The sequence below is a fragment of the Arvicanthis niloticus genome, chromosome 12 (genome assembly GCF_011762505.2).
Source record: "Arvicanthis niloticus isolate mArvNil1 chromosome 12, mArvNil1.pat.X, whole genome shotgun sequence".
Classification (NCBI taxonomy): Eukaryota; Metazoa; Chordata; class Mammalia; order Rodentia; family Muridae; genus Arvicanthis; species Arvicanthis niloticus.
The window spans coordinates 18453407-18469936 of record NC_047669.1 but is presented as its reverse complement, the minus strand read 5'-3'; the positions used below and the strand labels follow the sequence as shown (position 1 = coordinate 18469936).

General features: G+C 38.7%; 1 protein-coding gene across 24 annotated transcripts in view; it reads right to left on the bottom strand.

The window, feature by feature from the left end:
* The window catches only part of Dlg1 (discs large MAGUK scaffold protein 1), a 173117-nt gene that overhangs the window by 2074 nt on the left and 154513 nt on the right, over positions 1-16530 (bottom strand). For 11 of the 24 annotated variants that reach the window (XM_034515670.2, XM_034515672.2, XM_034515675.2 and 8 more), the window contains 7 exons: positions 15708-15749; positions 14898-14933; positions 13195-13245; positions 12317-12418; positions 11909-12081; positions 7197-7306; positions 2648-2739 (listed from right to left, as the gene is read on the bottom strand). In XM_034515670.2, the coding sequence (XP_034371561.1) occupies positions 2648-2739; positions 7197-7306; positions 11909-12081; positions 12317-12418; positions 13195-13245; positions 14898-14933; positions 15708-15749 (606 nt within the window). The remainder of the gene's footprint in view (positions 1-2647; positions 2740-7196; positions 7307-11908; positions 12082-12316; positions 12419-13194; positions 13246-14897; positions 14934-15707; positions 15750-16530) is intronic. The other 13 variants (XM_034515673.2, XM_034515674.2, XM_034515677.2 and 10 more) reach the window with 3 other exon arrangements.

The window sequence follows — 16530 nt, the reverse complement described above, 5'->3', positions numbered from 1 at the left end:
CACACTCTGCCTAAGTATGAGTGTACACAGTCTGTATCTTATTGCTAGAAACTATTAAAATCAACATTAGAAAGCTTATTTCCTGCCTGAAATAATGTATAAATAAAAATGATAACACAGCATGTTTCATGATAAATACTTATAATTTTACAACTTGAAAGGCAGAGGCAGGAGGATTATAAATTCTAGGTCAGCCTAGTCTACACAGATAGATCCTTTTTCAAAAAACACAACTAACAACAACAACAATACAATAGTAACAGTTACTAAGCACTAATTATCTGGATAACTGGAGTCTCTAGATCTGTAGGAATCAAAGGTTAGTTAAAACAACTAGAAAGGACTCAGCATGGAGCCAGGCAGGTGGCTTAGAGCAACTCAGCCCAGCACTCAGGAGGCCCAGGCGGGTCTGTTGAACTCGCTGCTGACAAGGTCTACACCCTGAGACTGAAAACAAGCAGCAAGTGTGAGCGGGTGTAAGGAACTCGCCATGTCTCCTGCGGCCTGAGACATCTGAGGTAAAATGCCAAATGGTGCTGTTAAGTCAAACTGGCCAGGCTGGCGGGTGAGGTTAAGGATGCTACAGGGAGGAACATTTATGTACAAAACACGAGCTTCCACGTAGCTAAGAAGGTTTGAGTAGCTGAGTTTTAAGCTTACAGTAATAATGTTTAGAGTGTCACTTCTGTCAAAGCTTACAGTGTGAGCTACTTACAGGTATCCTTTCCTATCTGTGAAGACAGACATTTGGCAAACGGCAGTTTCTGTGACTGGGTCAGGGCAAGCCCACAGTGGCAAGCAAACAGTGAATTACTCTGGGGAAGGGCAGCTGCTCAAGAACTGTGTTGGGAAACACGCTTTCCTTACTACAAAAGTCATGACTGTCCCTGGGTTGGAAGAGTGGAGGTCAAGTCCAAGACACTGCAGCCATTACCATGACAAGCAACGCCATGACACGAATGGTCCAGACTGTGTCATAAGCACTGCTTATGTTACGTCTCTGACTTGCCTGCCCCAAACTGACCCAATCTAAGGAGATTCCACAAGAGAACCGGCCTTCATTCTTACAAGCTTGTCAAGTTAAGTAACTGGGCATGGTAGCGCACGCCTTTAATCCCAGCACTTGGGAGGCAGAAGCAGGCGGATCTCTGTGAGTTTGAGGTCAGCCTGGTCTACAGGACAGCCAGAGCTACACAGAGAAACCCTCTCTGGAACCCCCCTCCCCCCAAAAGTCAAGGTTGTGAATGACTGACTAGTAAGTAAGGGCTTGATGGACAGTTCCAGATCAGTGGCATGGTCAGTGCAACATGTGTTCCTGGAGCGAATCCTCTATTTTTTTTTCTTTTTTGCCATCTTACTCTGACAAGTGCCACTTCCGGGAAAGCCTGCATGAAGGTGACATTGCCCACATTATATTCCCTGAGTGACCAGCAGCACTCTCAGCATGCGAGAGCTATAAGCAACACCCAAACGTCCTCTTCAAAGGAATGTTTGAAACACTGAAATATTTAGAAGGAAAAGGCATCTATTTGTGACTTACTCTCGGATATTTTAGTGATAAAATATTAACATTTGGGAAATTCAGGTAAAAGGCATGACCCCTATCCTACCCAAGGTTTCTCTATGTATATAGTCCTGGCTGTCTGAAACTCACTCTGTAGACCAGGTTGGCCTTGAATTCAGAGATCTGCCTGCCTCTGCTTCCCTAGTGCTGAGATTAAAGGCGTGAGCTGTTCTGTTCTATGCTAATAGTCTTATGGTTTCCCTCTAAATATGAAATTAAAAAAAAAAAAAATACATGCCCCTCCGTTCAGCACATGGCTTATGCTATCAGAGCCCTTACTGAAACTCATGTGATCATGATTTTAAATGAGGTCAGGCACAGTGAGTACATGGTCCTAGCTACTCAGGGAGCAAATGTAGAGGGGTCACAAGTCCAGGAGTTCAGGGGCACCTTGGCAACACAGTCAGAGCCTAAGCTGTTATTACAACGGTAGGCTGCTGCCGCCAGAATGAGGCTGCTGGTCACTCTGTCCTCCAGCCTCTGTGCTTATCACCCTCTGTAGGTCATCCCTCTCATCTGGAATTCCCAGTTCTCAACTGCCAGCTAAACAATTCTTGCTTATACCCAGTCTACAAAAAACACAGCAAGAGGTCTAAGTCAACAAAGAAATGTCAAAGAAGCATCTGCAATTCTCTGTTAACCTCATTATTCACAATAGACAAAGCAATGAAAACCACCTAAATGTTTGCCAACAAAGAAAATATGGGGTACCTAAATATCTGTAAATAGAACAGATCCAGAAGGAGTCTGGTTATTTCTGACAACATGAATGAATGTATAAGATCTTAAGCTACATTAAACCAGACACATAAAAGTAAGTCTGACATGGCTCCATTTTCCTGTGGAATCTAGACTGGACTCAGAGGCAGGGAGCACAACGTCGGTTCCCAGAGGCTGGGGTGGGGAGCAGAACAGGATAAGGAGATGGTGGTCAAGGGCAGACATTTCTTTTTTAGGAGGCAATGTGCTGTGGCCATTTTCCCATGACCAGCCAGGCACAGGACAAACTCCAGGACTAGCCCCTATGGTAGATGTGAACCAGCAGACGCCCAGCCCCAGCCCGACGGACGCCCCGGCTCCCACCTGTGAAATGCTCAGTGAACTCCTGCTCCAGTTTCACAGCTCTCTCAAATGTTTTTCTGGCTTGCTCTTCTGTTAGGCGCTTATTCATTTCCCTATGCAAATACATTCAGAAATTGGTGATCACCATATTGTAATACTCTTTGAAAAAAGATGACGGAGGACATAGAAGGCATGCAACGAGTAGTTCAAGTCTGTGCAGATTACTGCTGTCACTGGGAACACATGCAGTCAGCAGGCCTGCTGCCCCACACTCCAAGTGACCACAGGACTGTGGCACTGTCCACCCTAGCTCAGAGCAGCCAATGCATTCACTGGACAGTTTTCCTGTGCACTTCATATTAAGATGTGATTAACAGATCTATACACCTATTTACAGACCATAAATGGACACATTAAACAACCAATCAGAAAGTATAGTCTGGGGACACTGTGAAACGACCTAGTTTCCTCATCAGTGGAGTGGAGTGGGATGAGCAAGAGAACGAGGAGGAAGACTTAGGTTAAAAGCCTAATGTTCTCCCATGAGGAAACCTCAGCTACAACTCAGTGGCTAGAGGAAAAAACCTGCAAACACAAAACACTATTAGAAAATATTGTTGGATAAATGGCATACCCTCAGTGGGGATGCTTTTAATTACTTTTATAGTATATGAAATAATACATATGACATTTATTTCACAATAATCTGGGTGTGTGTGCAGAGAAGTGAGCCAAACACAAGCTTAGTCCTCCTGCAGCTGGAGGACAGGTCTGTGGGAGGTTCGTTTCCGGTTTGTGAGAGGACGTTCTGTTCTCACCCCCTCAGCGTTAAGCATGGCCTTCTGTATGGCTATGGCGCTGTGCCCTCTCAACCCTCAGGACCGACCATACCTCTGACCTCCAAAGCTTCTGAGGAGGATTCTCCTGATGATCTTACTGGGAGATCTCTGTATGTGACGAGTCCTTTCTCGTGCTGTGTACAACACTGTCTTCCAACAGTCTGTAACACGCCCCAGTCAGGGCACCTCCACTTCTTATGCTTGGACTTTACTCAACATCTTAGATATTTATGACTTTTAAATAAAACCTGGGAAGTTTCTTCAAATAATCTGTCCCTGCTCACATTTTGAAATCATAACACATGTTGACCTACTCAGTGCTTCAAGTTCTTAGAAGCTGTTAACTTCTCTCCACTGTTCCTTGATCATTTTCTTTGTCCTATTTAATGAGTCTTCTGCGTGTTCAAACTTGCCTCTGAATCTCTCTACTAAATTTATTTCAGTAACTGTTTTTTTTACATCCAGAACTAAAAATTAGAAAACGTTATTTTTAATTCTGTATCTTTGTGTTGTGGTGTGGCTATGTGTACCTGAGTGCAGTGTGAAGGCCCCAAGCCCTAGGGCATGGATCCCCTAGAGAAACCTGACTTGGATGCTTTCTAAGAGTAGTCTGCCCTTAGGGGGGAGCCATTGCTAGGCACCCTCCCCTCCCCCCAGAATTCAAGTTTTCTCTTTATTGATAATTCCAATTTGTTCAGATACACTTTTCTTGACTTTGACCTTGCCTTTTAGTTCTTTTGCATATCTTCGAGGACTTATAAATATTATATAACGTACGTAAGGGAGAAAGGATAATACGAGGAAGAGGGGACAATGGAGGTGAATGTGAGCACTGAATACATATGATATAAATGCTTGATAATGTTATATGGAAACCTGTTGTTTTTTACTTAAAAACAACAAATTGTACTAAATGGTTTTACAGTCTGTAGTGAATTTGACATCTGGCCTGTCTCAGGGAATTTGATTTTTCCTTTGAATGGCCATTCTTTGCTGTTTCTTTGTATACTTTTTGTTGTTGTTGCTAAATTTCGTATTGTATTCTTATGATTCAGCAACTCTTAGAGAATAATTTTGCTGTTTTATTTAAAATTTAATTATTTATTGTTGTAGAGTATTTCTGTGCAGAGGCAGCTTGATATAAGCTGAAGATTTTACTCAGATATTTTCTGAGACTGTGTCTTCCCACGGTCACGTATGATATATCTATAAATGCCATCCATATATATGTGACACTTTCAAATGTCCTGGGCTGGCTACCAAAGTAAAAAAATCAAAGTCAAGGAGGTGGGGTGGGTCTGGGGAAGGTACTGGGGCTTTAAAACCTTGACAATTACTTTATAGGTGAGGTGGGTCTGGAAGGCACTGGGGCTTTAAAACTTTGACAATGACTTTATAAGCACCTTATTATACTTCCAACCAGAGACAGCACCAGTTGGCATAGCTGTTGCTGGCCCATGAAGACAGGGTCTCTGTTTTGTCCTTTTTTGGCATCTTAGAAATTGTACACAGACTGCTGAAGAAGTGGCTGCTTGCTATGGGGCTTAAAAAAAAAAAAAGGGAGCTGACATCATACTGCGAGCTAAAACTAACCTTTTAAACCAACCCTAGGAAGCTATATGGCTTTAAAAGACTTCACAGTTCCAAACTAGGTTGAGCGGATAGATCTTGCCAGTGAGGCCACTGTGTAGGTGGGGTGGTTACTGGTGTGCTCATTATTTGGAGATTCTCTTTAATGGGAAGTCCAGCCCGAGTAACTCCTACACCCTTTGTTTATGCTGGACAAGTGCCCTACTCTGGACCTTTCGTCTCCTGATAGATTTTTACATATTAAATCAGTCTTATAATCTAGGAATAAATTCTGCTTGTGGTCATTATGCAAGATTTTTTTTCCTTCTGTTTTTTAGTTAATGTGTTTTGAGATTTAACTTTAAAAAACATGGAAGTGTAGTGACTTCCATGTACAGCCTGACACACTGTCACAAACCTGTGCAGTGCACCTAGACTCAGGTCTAACAGAGCAGTACCAGTGCTCTGGGACTCAGTGCACCATCCTCATGGCCCGGTTCCATTGGGTTTTGAAAGCGATGATCAAATCTGGAATTTTAGAGCATGTGTACTTCTGAGATTTTATTCAAATTCTATGACTCTCTTATGTGTTGTACATAGCTGGAAACTGCTCATGATTATTCTTGCAGAATGTTTGTTATTGATGTAGGTGGTGGTGGTGGCCATTGAGATAAGTTTCTAGGTGGTGGCTATTTGAATAGCACTTTTGCTGGCAAGAGAGTATGCCTAATACTAGCAAGCACTTCTGTTGTATGTGTCTGGGAAGGAGAGTTCTAGGCTAATCATAAATTCTGCATGTGTCAAGCTTTTGAAACTACTGTAAAATAATCAATATAGATTCACCATGACACTTGAAGACTGACTTGTTTCAGATGCTCTGTATTCCTGTCAAAGATGTGCTGTCTTTTCCCACTGTCACCTTCCTGATTCGCAGGTTAGTAACACTATGATATCATGGCTTTCAGTTGTTTAAAGTCAGTGCCATACTGAGTGTGTGCTCTGTCCAATGCCTAATTTCTACTAAGCCACCTGTGTCAAACTGTAATGACCACTGATGTATACCAATCATCCCTTTCCATTCTGGTGTTCACATAAAATTGCTTGACTTTATTTCTTCATCATTCTTAATGTTTATTGTATTTTCAAAGAACATCTTCCCACTGTTCACTATTCTATGCTGATTTGATAGTACATTGATTTCTCTTCTGGTTTCTTTGAATTTATGGTTGACTTCCAACTTTTCTCCTTGTTTATGCTTTTTTGAAACAGTGTCTATCTCACTCTGTAGTCCCAGCTGGTCTTGGATTTTCAGTAGGCCTCCCGAGTTCCACAGCCCTGAGACCGGGGGTTTGGCAATATGCCTTTAGTTTCATGTTTACAGGCTGTGTAATCTTCTTTACCAAAGACATGACATTAAGTTTGTCAGCTTTATATGTAGTTCAAAACGCTTATTAATTTTTCTGTGATTTCTTTTTTAACCTATTTGGAAGTATAATGCTCAGCTTCTAATATATAAGCATGAGTCATATTCTTATTATTAATTTCCAGTTTAATTTGCTGTGGTTAGAGAATATTGGTTTTCAGTCATTTGAAAACTGTACTCCAGCAGGCAGTGTGGTCATAGAAGGTGTATCTGAAATCAGTATGTATTATATATATGTTGAGTACAGTACTTAGTGAGTTTCAACAGGATATTTAGGCCCACTGATACTATATTTTTGTTCTACTTGTTTTTATTTGCACTTTCTTTTCTTTTCCACTTAATTCTACTACGAAAATTAGACTATATTCATGCACGCAATGTATGTGTGTGTGGAGTCAGGGAGCAGCTTGTAGGAATCCCCCTCTTTTGCTGTGTGGATCCTGGATATTGAAGTCAAGTCTTCAGGCTTGGAGGCAAATGCCTTAATGGAGCCATTTCACGTCTTGACAGCCAGGGAGCCACCATCCTTTTATCTTTTTAATGGTTACCATATAGCTTCACTGCCCCTTAAACAGTAAGAACAATGATGACGATAATGGTGGTTAATGTCACACATAGCCTCTAGGACAGGTATAAATACTACCATCTTCATTTTATAGACGCAGAGAACAGGACAAATAAGTAACTCAAGGCTGGCTGATCTGCATTTAAAAGGAACATTCTAGACATTTACACTTACATGATATTTTCCATGGATTTGGGTTTAATAAAAATAGATATTGGGTAAAGCTGTGCAATCTGTAACCTCTTTATGGCATTTCCAGACACATCAAGGATACAATGTTTGCCCTAAAATAGAGACAATAAAGAAGACAATTAAATAAGTGGGCCAAATCTTTTCAATCATACCAAGGAGTTTCTCACAGGTCAGTCTGACCTGTACTTCATTTAGATCCTTTTTACTTCAAGCAAATTTGTCATTTATCAGTAAATTACAGAAGGGAATTAAATGAAGACAAGGATTATAAATAATTACTTTTTCATTCTCAAAGCCAAAAAGAATTAGAATACAGGTCTCATATCTCTAGCTTTTACAGTCCGACCAACCACGTGTAAATGAGATGGCTCAGTGTGCACTCTTTTTACAGAGGAGATCATAGCCCCCAAGTTGGATAGCCACAGGCTACTGGTCATTATGGCTTCAGGGGATCCAACACTCTCTTCTGACTCCAACGGGCACCTCTACATACTCATGTGTTCAGACACACACATACACACACTTATGTGGACATATACGTTAAAATATACAAATAAATCAAAAGGGCACTAACCAACTGCATATCATAAAATGGCACAACCAGAAGGTGAAGACACATGGAGTGTGGCATGCCTTTTACTCAGTAAACCTGTAAAGCCATATTTTTATTTATGTACATGCCTGTGTGTGTCCAAGGAGACCAGAAGAGAACAACAGACCGTCTCTCTGGAGCTGGAGTGGAAGAGAGTGTAAGGACCCGTGGGCTCCCTGACGAGGCTCCTCGGTGAGAGCAGGATGCACTCTTAATCACTGAGCCATCTCCTAGTCCCCCAGCACCACTAGTCCATGCTTCCAACCCTCATCTTATCAGGGGCTGGAAGATACCAGAAACTGCAATTTGGAAACCCAGTTCTAGATTTCTATAAATTTTTTGACAAATCCACTGACACAAAAGTTCATTTACATTTTTTACTATAGCTATGTATTTCCAAGTTACATAGAAAAGTATAAAATGAAAATTAAATAAATTTTATTGATTTAAAATCAGGTTCTCGGTCTCATAAAATAGAGATTTCTGTGTACTTCTACTCTCTCCTCCTCTTTGTTTCTTCACTATGGACTAAAATCTCCGAGGCCATGAGCTAAAACAAATCCTTCTCTGTCTCCCTTCACAGAGACAGAAAACTAACATGCTGGCGTCACCCTTTACAGATATGTATTAGTTTTACCAAAACTGCAGAAATGATAATCTTTTGGTCTATGTTACTCAAAGATAATCACAGTGACTCTAGCTGCTCATCTAATGCTCCTGACTGGACAAGCAATGAAGAGTTGCTGGTTGAACCTGTAATCTAGGACAAGTATTTGATTTACTGACAAGTCTGATTGCCAGCAGCTGGGCAACTCAGCACGTGAAATTCTAGGTCTTGGTATTTTACTGTTTTTGTGTTGAGTATGCATATATCGAGCATGTGAATGCAGAGGGCAGAGACCAAAGCCCAGTGTTTCTGCTTTCTACCTTACTTGTTTTTTCAGACAGGGTTTCTCTGTGTATCCTTGGCTGTCCTGGAACTCTTGCTGTAGACCAGGATGGCCTTCAACTCACAGAGATCCATCTCCTGAGTACTGGGATTAAAGGTGTGTCCCCCAACCCTCACCCCACTCAACTTCATTGACTTTTTAGGATAAGCTTGCTCACTGAACCCAGACCACTATTTAGGGGAGACTGGCTGGCCCACAAGCTGCGCGGACTCACCTGTGTCCACCCTGTTCAACTCCAACCTGCCTGGCTTTTACATGAGTACAGGAGAAGGGAACACAGGTCCCCATTCTTACCAAAAGCACTGCACTCTATATTGTGAGCCAACTCTAGCTCCAATCTTGGCAATTTTGAAGAGTACAGATCACTCATTTCATAGGATATGTCTTATTTGGCTCAGCCTGTCTCTTGACGATCAGAGGGCAAGTCACATATTTCTGGAATACTCTGACAGGTATCCTGTACTTAGTTCATTTTATTAGGAAGGTATGTGGTGTATACATTTTCCCATTTCTACTGACAATGTGATTACATTTAAACTTCTGTCTGTTTAAAAGTCCTCCACTGTAAAATTATCTTTGCCTTTTAACTATTTTTAGGGTAGATACTTTCCTGGAATGTAAATACTCTTGTTTCTCACAAAATGCCACTTATTGTGATTATTTTATGATATAATTTTAATCATCTTTAATGTTCTTGCCTGAAATAATTATTACCATGAGAATTTCAGAGAAGATTTCCCCACTTTGCCATGCCTTGGCCTTGATGAGCACAGACAGCGTGTGTTACGGTAAGGCTTCTCTTCCATCTTTTCATCCATGCGCTTGCTTACGCCTTTACGTACTAAATTTTTATGCAGCACCGTGTTTTATAATCAGTTCCTAACTTACTTTGACAATCAAATGTTCCACTCTTTGGTCTGCCTCCCACGTTCTCGTCCTTCCTACTTTCCCTGTGTTCATAACTAGTCGCATCAGGTTCTGATCAGTTCTTCCCGCATTTACACATAACTGAGTACATGTGTTTTCTTATTTCTCCTTTTAAAATACTAAGTCATAGATCCTCTGCATGCTGTAAATCAATTCATAGATACTTCACTCTCATTTATTAACTGTAAAGATCTCCAATTCATGGCTATTTCTGACTTTCAATAGTTTATAGTATCTCACACTTGGATTAAGGTCACAGCGGCAGCCCCTCTTCAAAGGCATTTTTCCTATTACTGGAGTGTGTGTCTGTGAAAAAGTCCTAGAAGTGAAGTCTCGGTGGAGGATGGTAGTTTACTAGCTGCTACCACGTCTCTTCCTGACCAGTGTTTTGCAGGAGAAGAGTTTTTATTTTGACGAACTCCAATCAATCATTTTTTTCTTCTGTGGATTCTGCATTCGACATCTTTGTCTAACTTAGGGTCATGATTTTTCTGGATAAATTACTTATTTCTATTTTATTTTATGCATGTACGTGCACCATATGTGTGCCGACTGCCCTTGGAGGCCAGAAGAAGGCATCAGAGTCTCTGGAACTGAGTTAGAGGAGGACATAAGCCATCAGGACCTTGCAGGAACAGCCTGCACTCCTAACTACTGAGCCACTGCATCTGCCTCTCCTTATGCTTTTCCTCAGAAGCTTATAGTTTTAGAATTTAGACCTACGACTTATTCTTTGGTTAGACTTGAACTGAAGCTACTTAACTGTTCTGGCATCACATGCTCAAAGCATCTATCACCTCACAGAATTTGTTCTTTTCTCCATATGACTGTGCGTGTAGGTCTATTACAGGATTACATTTTCTTTTCTTAATTGAGACCGAGTCTTGATATGTTGAAAGGATTGGTCCTTATCTCTTGGGTGTAAGCGATCTTCTTGTTTTACCCGAGTAGCTGAAATTGCATGTGTGTCCCACCAATCTAGGCTTACTTCAGAATACTTCAATGTGTAGCTCTTTTGATCTGTATTACTCTCTTTATACTGAGATTATTACTATTATACCAAAATTAAGTAGTATGAGTCCCCCAACTTTGCTATTTTACAAAATTGTCTAGCTATTTGTGATGGTTTTAAATATCATTGCCAAAACTTGGAATCAAATGAAAGAGGAGCCTCACTTGAGATCAGGCTGGTCTGTGGCCATGGTTATGGAGGGATTGTCTGAACTATTAAATGAAGTGAGAACATCATCTTGAATGTGGGTGGCAGTTTTACAGACTGGGTCCTGAACTGTACTAGAGGAAAGAAAGGCAGCAGGAAGGAAAGGTCTTGACTCTGGACATGCTGTCATTAGTTGCTTTGAGTTCCCATCAATTAAAGGATCACTGGAATTATAAGCTAAATAAACCCCTAAGATGCTTTGGTCAGTGCATTTTATCACAATGACAGAAATGAAACTAGAGCACTATTTTAGAATTTTTTACATAGAGTTTACAATTATGATATAAATTTCTTTAAAAAAAAAAAAAAAAGTCTATTGGGAATTCAGGAACGTCTGATATTTAAGTTATATTTGTTGGGAAATGTTGTAACCTGTTAAAGGCCTATGTAGCTGTTACCTGACTAGCCTGCCATTATAAGGAAACGTTCTAATGTCAAGATTGATTACATATTCTGTTATGTTCTGTGCTCTTAGAAGCCAATCAAGATAAAAGTCAGCAGAACTGTTTTGCATAGTTGCCCACAGTAAGCGTGGACCTGAACCACCCACCCAGCAGGATTTCCTGCACCTATGTATGAGCCTTTATGGTATTTCTTTTATAAGCTGTTCCTGGGATAGACCTCAATATAAGAGAGACACCTGCACTAATAGAAGAAGCTATTTGGAATAAGACTTCCATTTTGAGTAGTGGTCGAGTAAAGTTTTAAGTCCCAGAGACCTTCCTGGGAACTCATTTTTGATCAGGGGCACTGGTGATCTTAGCTAGAACCAGGCCTTAGGATAACCATCCCCCATTTTACGAAGGCACATGATCATCTCATTCTCAGACTCGACAACCTGTTCTTAGATGAACTTTTCTAAGTCACTGAAAATCTAATATTTGCTCAACTAAAGCAGTAACGCTAATAAGCTCCCAAGGCTATGCCAGCTGTATTATATGTTTCAATACATGTAAAATAGAGTAGCCTTTATCAGGAACTCTGCTCTGGGTGGCCTGGTGCTCACCTTCTCTGCCACTGCTCGCACAGACTGAACGCTTGTTCCATAGAGATGGTTGTTATACTGGCCAGCTTCAATAAACTTATGCTCCTGGATATCCTTCTCCATCTGTTCTCTTGAAGTCACAAAATGATAATCTCTTCCATCCACCTCATAGTCACGCTTTGGTCTAGTTGTATCTTCAATAAAAAAGAACTTGGGGAAGTGTTTAATATTTAAAAACAGAATAAACACATCTTCTACTTAATTCCTTTTAAAAAGGTTAAACATAAGACTTAAATCTAAAAAAAGAGCATATTGAGGAAGAAGGAATAATTAATAAAATAATTGACTATAGTCTTTAAAGCAGTTATATTTACTTTTACCAAACACAGTGACAGAAAATGTTAAATAGTTTTAATCTGGGTTACTCACGAGGGACACAGGATCCAAATTTGTCGGGAAATTCTGAGATTAAGTCATCATTTACTCTGTCTTTCATAGGTCCTAATATGATGACTGGTCGGGTATAGTTAACTACAAGAATAAACGTATTAAAAAGAATAAACACTTAACAAACATTAGTGTATTTCAGCAGAGAACAAAACCATTCTGAACTATTATGAACAATCTCTTCTTCATTCTATTATGTTCTCAACTAAGTACTACTTTGTAAACAAATCCTTATTAAAATCTTGAAGTCAAGTTATATTTAGTATCTTAGACATTTTAATAGATTGCTAACACTTCATTATAACTAGAAAACAGAGTATGGCGTTGTATCAATGGTTTTTGAAATTAAATACAAGAAAGCAGAGTAAAGGAGACAAAAACTGGGTATAGGAAATGATACGATGACACTGTGATCTAGAAAGATGAGCTAGCCAAGTGAGCGCACAGTGGATCATGCTGAAGGAGGAAGATCTTTGGTAAGAATCAGACTAGTACTGTGGTCGGAGGGATGGAAAGGTAGATATAGTGAGCTTAGGGACACAATATCAATAAAACCCAGCCAATATAAAATGACTTGGTTCTAATATTTTATGGGACCTAATAGTCTGATTTTTCAAACTAAGCATATTTATTTTTTATATTAATCTATTTATTATAATTAATTTTTCTGTGTGTATGTGGAGGTCAGAGGATAACTTGTGGGAGTTGGTTCTCTCTTTTTACCGTATCATTTCTGGGGTCTTAACTGAGGTCATCAGGGTTGGTAGCAAGCACTCTTATCCACTGAGCCATCTCACTGGCCCTGAAATATACTTTTTAATAAGGCTATAAAATATAAAACATCAACAAACTTCACAAACCTTCTTGTTGATTCACTGGTTCATAAGATAAAACGTATTCTTCTTGACCACCTATTGGAAAGTTAAACAAGGATGAGAGAGGCTGTAAAGCTAGCTCATGCCGACGTAGCCCTGCTCCGTACTACTCATCCAGTTCTGTACATGTAAGGTGTTAGGACTTTCTGAGAAACAACATGGTACACAAAAAGGTACTTATGTCATAAATATCCAAGGCAAGACTTAGAACAAAAGAGGAAATTATTAAACCATAAAGGTAAATTTAATATGTAAGATATATGTACTATTTTATCCATAAGTTAATATTATTATGTGCTTATTTTATTTATACATCATTAAATCCATTAAAATCTTCATTTCTGGCTGGAGAGTCAACTTATTGGCAAGCTGCCCAGGTTTGATCCCTAGTACTATAAAAAACAACAACAACAAAAAAACAAAAACAAAAACAAAAAAACCAAAAAACAAACAACAAACCTGCCTCCCAATAGCAAAAAACAAAACCAACAAACACCCCTTCATTTGGGATCAAGAATATTTACTATAAATATTCTATTCTAAAATAATTCTATAATTTAAATATTCTAAAATTTACTATGGCTGGATGTGGGACTGCTTGCCTATAATTCCAGCACTTGATTCTCAGGCAGGAGGATTGGCATTTTGAGGTTGGCCTGGACCATATAGTGAGACTCTGCTTTAAAAAAAAAAAAAAAAAAAATCAAAATCAGAAAAACTCAGAAAGTTGCTGAAGATACTGTTTCTGTTCCAATTGAGTATATTTAGTTAAAGCTATATTTATTTATAATTTTGTTTTGATCACAAAAGCACTTCAGAAGTTAAAGCATCTTAAGTTAAAGCATCTAAAGCTTTGGAATATTATGAATGAAAACAATCTATCAACTATATCTGAACACCATGAAAATAACTGAAACTGTACTTTTAACATGTACTACAGAAAACGTTCAGTGACTGAATGGAAGCAACGAAGACTGGATAAGGTGTTTGCAAACGTTCTCTTTACCAAGATTCTGTAACGACTGTACTGCCTTGTGACTGGGTTACCATCTGTGCACATGACTGTGCAGACGCAGCTGCTGGCGCTAACTCTGTAACAGTGGTACACACTATCTGTACTTGCTTGACACTGTGTGCTTGCTTCCAATCTCATTATTGTAGTATCACAAAACACATACTTCATGAGCTGCTTTTTTTGTTTGCTTTTGTTTTGTAAATTACTAATGTATTTATGCATGGTGGCACATGACTTTAATCCTAGCAGTTAGGAAGCAGAAGCAGGTCAGATCTCTGAGTTTGAGGCCAGCCTGTTCTACAGAGTTCCAGGACAGCCAAGGCTACACACTTAGTGTCTCAACAAAACAAAACAAAAATTACTGATATAAAAAATGGTTTACATACTATAAAACATGCAGTTGGATATTCCACAACTTAATAATTCATGCAAACGGTGAGAAAAGACAGTATATACTTTCATGACCTCTTTGTAGTCTAGACCAACACCCAACTATCTATATTGGATTCTGGTTATAAGCAAATAAAATGCTGAAATGAAAGAAATCATTTTCCCATTCTTCTTCCTCAAATCATATAGTTATTATGTAGAGAAAATATCCAACAAATGAATGAGGGTTAAAAGTATATATTGCCAACATGAAATATCTGGGACTTGTAAGAGGATTATTAACCTTTTGAGCAGCCATATTCATCTGTAATCAAGATTACTTTCATTTTAGACAGCAGTAAAAAAAGTTAAAAAAACAATTTTAATTTTTAAGTTGCTACAATTAATATTCATATACTCTCCCATCTTTCCATATCCCATTTTATATAGCTTAATTAATATCAAGAATATAACATTAAACATCAAGGGAATAAACTATTGCTTTTTTGCAATGGTTGCATAGAATAAAAAGAAAATAAACTAATAATGGTTTAGCATTACTAACAAATACTCTTTTACTGCTTATGTTAGAAAACAAAATTACTAGAGAAAATAGGAAAATACAAGTTTATTGCCCAACAGATATTTACTTTTTATAGGTGCATACAAATCCACATACTAAGTATAGTATACATAAATAAGTTGGTAAGTGGGTTTGTTTTCATTAAAACCTTGAAATTAACTTTTCTGTATGTGGAATTTGAGGCCCCCTTAGCCAAAATGCTTACAGCAAAAATGTTTCAGATTTTGAGTTTTATGCATTTAAAAATATCTATACCTGGCTGAACAACTCTGAACTGAAAAATTTAAAATACTACATGTTCCAAGATCTGAAACCTTTACATTGTCACATTGTTGCTACAGGCTTTGGGTTAGAGATACTCAGTTCAGGTGATTACCCTTTTCAAGTATATAATTTTACTTGGCTCTTCCTGGTTTAACAATCTTAGGAATCTGACTTTTAGTTTTTATAGCATATCATTTAGGAAAAAGTTACTCAGTAATATTTATTAATTTTTTTTAAACAAAAGAACAAGTAACATGAAACACTTACGGTAACTACTTTCACTATCGCTGGCATTAGAAGTTATGTGCTCTGAAATTAAAGGGAAATGAAAAAAAATAAAGAAAACACCATGTCATGAACTTAAAAGCCGCTAAAAGCAAATTATCAAAATTAAACAAGGTCGTATTATAAATGGTGAGATATAAACCAAATATACACACAGAATTTTTACAAAGCATTTTAGATTTTCTATGAAAAAAGTTTAATTTTTCAACTAAATTGACATGAATTGTCATGGGAAAATACCTGTAGTAAAAGAAAATGCCTTATGTTTCCAATATAGTTTATGAACAAAATTCTCAGCAAAAAAAGCAAGTAGAGCACAGCACAGACACAATGTAATCTCTTATTAGCCCAAACATACACATAAAATCCACAAGAGAAAATAGATTTGGTACCAAAGGGGACAAGCTCCATTTGATCAAATAGGCGCTCGATCACTTCCAGATGGGAAAAGGTACCTTGGTGATTTACAAGTAGGTCAGGTTTTACTAGAACACCTTTCCTCTTAAACCTAGGTTTCAGAGGCCATCCAAAGCTCTGTAGACTGCCTCAAAAAAGCCATGACAAGGGAACTGGAGATGCTGAGTGATACTATGTTCTAACAGGCCAGCATTCCTCAGCAACTCCCCTTTGATAACAGACTACTTTGCAAACAAAACAACTCCCCCAACAAATATTAGTAAATAGCCACCTAACTCTGGTCAGAGGTGGCCCCATTTGTAACTTGACCACTAGTAAATGACAGGCTCTCCTCATCTCTCAATAAATATCTTCCTTGAGTGAAAGAGCAAAAATTTTATTCAGAAAA